The 6,000-nt window shown below is 36.5% G+C and overlaps 1 protein-coding gene across 2 annotated transcripts; it reads left to right on the top strand.

Moving 5' to 3' along the window:
- Positions 1-2,235: 2,235 nt before the first annotated feature.
- LOC127075894 (RAP domain-containing protein, chloroplastic) lies at positions 2,236-5,275 on the top strand. 2 transcript variants are annotated; one of them, XM_051017400.1, is made up of 4 exons: positions 2,236-2,387; positions 2,712-4,600; positions 4,685-4,767; positions 5,036-5,275. In XM_051017400.1, exons 2-4 carry the CDS (start codon positions 2,866-2,868, stop codon positions 5,141-5,143), a joined length of 1,926 nt encoding a protein of 641 aa, XP_050873357.1. In that variant the 5' UTR covers positions 2,236-2,387; positions 2,712-2,865; the 3' UTR covers positions 5,144-5,275. The 2 variants fall into 2 exon arrangements, with proteins under 2 accessions (XP_050873357.1, XP_050873358.1); XM_051017401.1 differs by having other exon boundaries at positions 2,244-2,387; positions 2,836-4,600.
- The last annotated feature ends 725 nt before the right edge of the window (positions 5,276-6,000 follow it).

Genomic DNA, 6,000 nt, shown 5'->3' with positions numbered 1-6,000 from the left:
TTGTTCTTATTGTGTTCGGGTTGACGACATATACTACATAATCTTATCATTTTATCGGTCATATCCATTTATGTTCTAATACGCGTGCTGTTTGGTCGTCCTTTTTTCTTTCTCCGCATTTCATTGTTGTGCCAAACTATGTCCCCTTCATATGGAGGCTAGTATTCCTCGCCGATGATATGTACCTATACGATCCACACCAGGTAACTTACACACAAGAAGGTTCAACATCTAATCCCCAACAACATTGTCAGACCGATTACTCACAACCCCCGATCCATAAACACACAAACCTACGACCCTAACATGCCCAACACCAACTACAATACCAAGGTCATACCCCGTACCACCACCAACAAGCAGATCATCATCAAGACACACAACATCGCTATGCATCCAACATATCACCCTACCATAGCCGCCTTAGCCAAAACACCCCAACGATCATTTAACATCAACCATCCCTCCTCCTACTATAGCCAAGAAGCCCAAACATCACAAAACCAAAACATGCAACAACCATATGGCTACCAAACACCACAACAATCATTTCAACCTTTCCTCGACGTATCATTCACACCAATATCGCCATTCAATTGTCCTGGTCGCTCTCCAATAACTCAAACACAATCCAACTACTCTGGCATGAGTCACGAACTCAGCTATGACGGTAGCGCTTCAATGCATACACAAGACTACACAAATTTGTCTGAATATCTTAGACAATCTCCTGCAGGTGGTGGTGATATTCCTGAGCCCTCAGTTACTCAAACACCTGGGGTGAATCATCAACGTGGATTAGGGCCACACGTTCGGGTAGCTAGGGGATGTGGGACCAGACGTCGGTTAGGCCATCCGGGTCAACGACATTAGTCTTTTTGTTTAAACGCATATTACTATTAATATCAATTAGTCTGATTTCGGTTTTTATCTAAAATGTATATTATTTTTCAATTTTTTTTACGAAAGACACATAAGTGCCAAACCAATTGACGTCTTCTTTGTAAATTAACACAAAGGTGCCGATTGAATTGGCAACACTAGGTGCACTAGCCAATACAATTGGCGCCACATCTCTAAGTTAAAGAGCATACACCAATTCATCTGACGCCACCTCTTTAAAGTGGGGGTACTTTGGGAAATAATCTAAAAAGTGGATTATTTTGTTTTTTTTTTAAATTGGGTTATTTGAGTAAAAAATTCCATAATTGTCATTAGAAAAAATAAGAATAAGAATATTAATTTTATTTGATAAAAAGATAACGTTATTAGGAATGAAACCCTATAAACTTTGTAAAATTTAAAGAAAAAAATCATTTTAATTAGCGTAGGTGCCAGACCATTTGGCGCCTACCCTTAATTTTTAAGAGGGGGCGCCAATTGAATTGACTACAACACATGGTGCTACCAATCCAATTGACGCTCATGTATGCTATATTAGAGGAGGGGCCATGTGTTGGTAGCACCATGTGGCTACCAAACACCTATATGGCTACCAAACACCACAACAATCATTTCAACCTTTCCTCGACGCATCACTCACACCAATGTCACCCTTCAATCGTCCCCGTCGCCCTCCAATAACTCAAACACAACCCAACTACGCTAGCATGGATCACAAACTCAACTATGGCGGTAGCGCTTCGATGCATAGATAAGACTACGCGAATTTGTCTGAATATCTTAGGCAATCTCCTGCAGGTGTTGGTGATGTTCCTGGGTCCTCAGATACTCAAACACATGGGGTGAATCATCAACTTGGGTTAGGCACACATGTTTGGGTAGCTAGGGAATGTGGGATCGGAGGTCAGTTAGGTCATCCGATCAACGATATTAGTCTTTTTGTGTAAACGCATATTAATATTAATATCAATTAGTCCAATTTCGATTTTTATCTAAAATGTACATTGTTTTTCAAAAAAAATTACGAAACACACATAGATGTCAGGCCAATTGGCGCATTCTTTGTAAATTAACACACATATGCCAATTGAATTGACAGCACTAGGTGCACTATCCAATCCAATTGACGTCATCTCTCTAAGTTAAAGAGCAGACACTAATACTTCTGACGCCACCTCTTTGAAAAATAATCTAAAAAAAATGGATTCTTTTGATTTTTTTTTCAAAAAATTAGATTATTTGGGTAAAAAATTCCATAATTGTCTTTAGAAAAAATAAGAATAACAATTTTAATTTTATTTGATAAAAAGATAACGTTATTAGGAATGAAACCCTATAAACTTTGTAAAATTTAAAGAAAAAAAATCATTTTAATTAATCAATTTATCACTTCCTTCTTCTTTGTTCTTCAAACACAATCTGCTTTTATCTCGCAACTTGCACAACTGAATGCTCCAGATAAACAGTGCTTTCTCTTCTTCTTGGTGAGTTTCAAAATCTCCATTTTCTTTCTTTTTCCTTTTATCCCTTTAATCCTCTAGTTTTTTTTTAATTGCAAATAAAATTGGTTCTTTTTGTTCATCAATTTTTCTGTAACATTCATAGTATTTAAGTGCTGTGTATTTATACTCAGAATTTCAGAACCCTAAATCAGTTGAATTTTACCTCCATTTCTCAAAATTTCCGAATTTGTGAATAAGTTTTTAGAATTGTAGCATTTTATATATGCAACTAATTTTTATTATACTGTTTAATTTGATATATTCCATGTCAATTGTGTTTAGAGGTATTGCATTTCTTGTTTGCAGGAACTCCTTTTGTTAGGTTATGATAGTTGTTCATAAGTAGGAAACTATAAAATATAAAAAAGATTTTTTTTTTTGACTTACATTGTCAAATTAAATCTGTTTGGATAATTTGGTTTCTGTGAAGAAAGGTGAATTTTTTGGAAGGTTTTCGATTATGGAAGGATTATTGAATTCTTTGCTTAATCAAAAACCCTTTGGTTTCGCTCCGAGAGTTAGTTATGCTTTCCCGGTTACCACGAGAACTTGTCGTTTAAATCGAAAGCCTGGTTCCTATACCTTGAACATTGATTGCATGCGTTTCGATAGAGGTAGTCTTATCGGTGCTAGAGGAGCTAGAGTTTCTGTATTGGATAGCGATGATAAAGGAGAGGAATCTGATATGGATTGGGAATCGGACTTATTGGAGGAACTGGATCCATTTGGTTACCGAGCTCCGAATAAAAGGGAAAAAGAACAAAGGTCGGAGTTGCTTGAAGATACGAATGAAATGGGTTGGTGTGTGAGGGCAAGAGAGATGGCACTGAAAACAATTAAAGCGAAGCAGATGGATTATGCAATAGATGATATGATTACTGTTAAGAAGAAGAAGAAAAAGGCTAAGAAGAAGTTGGTAAGCAAGGAGAAAACAGATAAGAAAATCGAAAAAATTGATTTGAAAAGGAAAGTAGGTTTGGTCGAGGATGAAAAGTTTGCAGAAAATAGGGCGAAAACGATGGACACATTTTACAATAGACCCTCTCAATTTTCTGGGATATCTGACCATAGAAAAGAAATGAACTTGAACGAAGCGATCATTGAAGCACAGACTGCAGAGGATGTGTTGGATGTTACATACGAAACAATTGTTGCAGTTGCGAAAGGACTTAGCCCGTCGCCTCTCTCGCCTTTGAATATTGCTACTGCTCTTCATCGTATTGCTAAGAATATGGAGAAAGTTTCTATGATGAAAACTCGAAGACTCGCGTTTGCTCGACAAAAAGAGATGTCTAAGCTTGTTGGCATTGCAATGGCATCCTTACCTGATTGCTCGGCTCAAGGAATCTCAAACATAGCTTGGGCGCTGTCTAAAGTTGGAGGGGAACTGCTTTACTTTTCAGAAATGGATAGAATTGCAGAGATTGCACTGACCAAAGTTGAAGAATTAAACTTTCAGAACATTGCTAATATTGCAGGTGCTTTCGCTTCAATGCAGCATTCGGCTCCTGATCTTTTTGCAGAATTGTCGAAAAGAGCTTCAGAATTAATTCACACTCTCAAAGGCCAAGAACTTGCACAGCTCTTGTGGGCTTTTGCATCTCTGTACGAGCCTGCTGACATCATATTTGATTCTTTAGACAAACTCTTCAAAGATCATAGCCAATCAAGAGGTTTCATAGGTGAAAAATTATCCAATAATCATGAACAAATCGGTGCCGAATCTGTTGATCGAAACGAGGCCTCAAATTTACTGACTTTAAGTAGGGACGAGCTTGGGAATATAGCTTGGTCCTATGCTGTCTTTGGACAAATGGATAGGAGTTTCTTCTCTTATGTCTGGAAAAGTCTCAGCAATTTTGAAGAGCAAAGGGTTTCAGAGCTGTATAGGGAAGATATCATGTTTGTTTCTCAGGTTCATCTTGCAAACCAGTGCTTGAAACTTGAATTCCCGCATCTTCAGCTGTTTTTATGTGAAAAGCTTGAGGATAAAATAACACGCGCTGGAAAAACTAGAAGGTTCAATAAGAAGATAACTTCGTCATTTCAGAAAGAGGTTGGACATCTTCTCGTTAGCACTGGACTTAAATGGGTCCAAGAATATGTTGTAGATTGCTACACTTTGGATGCTGTGATAGTTGATAAGAAGCTTGCTCTGGAGATTGATGGTCCAACTCATTTCTCTAGAAATACCGGTGTGTATCTTTTATTTTTATCAAGTTGAATCTTTACTATGTCGAATCACTCAGTTTGTTATTTTGTCTTTTCTTGTTATATAGACGTTCCTTTAGGACATACCATGCTAAAACGCCGATACATCACTGCTGCTGGTTGGAAACTCGTATCATTATCCTATCAAGAGGTGAGCTCTCTAATTTCATAATTTTGAGTTTTACATCTGCTGTAAGTAATATCAGTATCACGACAAGTCATTTGCACGGTTTTGTGGCATGCACCAAACTTACAATACAGCGACTTCCATTTAAACTCGCATCAGTTTATATACCGTCTGCATATTTCAGAGGAAACAAGAGTTTTACTTTTTCTTTCCGACCAAACAATTTTAAGGATTTAATTGGAATAGTGATTGTCCAAGAAAAAGTTGTAAATGTTTGTGCATTTTCTTGCAGTGGGAGGAACTTCAAGGAGGATCCGAACAGATGGCGTACCTTAGGGACATTCTTAAAGATGATATAGATAACAGAAATGCCGACACTACATTAACTGAGGTAAAGTGATGATTCAATGCTTTGTATAAGGTATCAGAAGTTGTTATGGGCATGTATATTACTATATTTGCTAGATAACATTGAATCTCAAGATCATCTAAATGTCATCTAAATCATAGTTATTGTATATTTGTTGAGACATGGTTATTTCTTATACAAGTAGGCAACACAATGAAGCCATTTTACCTCACCTCACAATGAATCTTTCAAAATCTAAAAAATATGAAAATACCTTATTCTTCAGCATGCTATAAGAGTGGGATCATATGGTTTTGAATCATTGTCATCAATAGAGACTTGATGGTGAAAAAGGGGAGGTAATTTTGAGAAGGTGGAAATTAGATGTACCAGTAAATCTTTACTCATTTAACATACTAGCCAAAATTTTACTTAACACAATAAATCTTTACTCATTTAACAAACTAGCCAAAATTTCACTTAACACAATAAGTTGGTGTGTAAGTTCTCTAGTTATGTCAATTATACAGATTTCAATTATTAATGAAAACAATCAAAAGCAATGAATTTTAACAAATATTCAATATGTTATGCATGTATAAATTTTATCATAATATAGTAAATTAATTAGCCCAGGTCAAGGGCTGGTTTTGTCTTCTCTACCCCCAACTCTACATCTGACATTCATGGAAGGAATTAGATTCCTTGCTGTAGATGTGTGACACAGTTTCAATTTATAAAGTTTATAAAGTATGGGTTCCAACACGAACACATGATATTGACACTCTAACACCGATAATATAAAAAATATAGAATATTGGCACCACTACTATTGCTTCCAGTCTCGTGGTTTTCTGCAAACACACGCACAGTCTTGCGTATGAAAGCTTTTCCACATTTTTTATGTC

Source organism: Lathyrus oleraceus, chromosome 4 (genome assembly GCF_024323335.1).
Source record: "Lathyrus oleraceus cultivar Zhongwan6 chromosome 4, CAAS_Psat_ZW6_1.0, whole genome shotgun sequence".
Classification (NCBI taxonomy): domain Eukaryota; kingdom Viridiplantae; phylum Streptophyta; class Magnoliopsida; order Fabales; family Fabaceae; genus Lathyrus; species Lathyrus oleraceus.
Note: the sequence above shows the minus strand (reverse complement) of the source record. Positions and strands in the feature narration are given on the sequence as shown.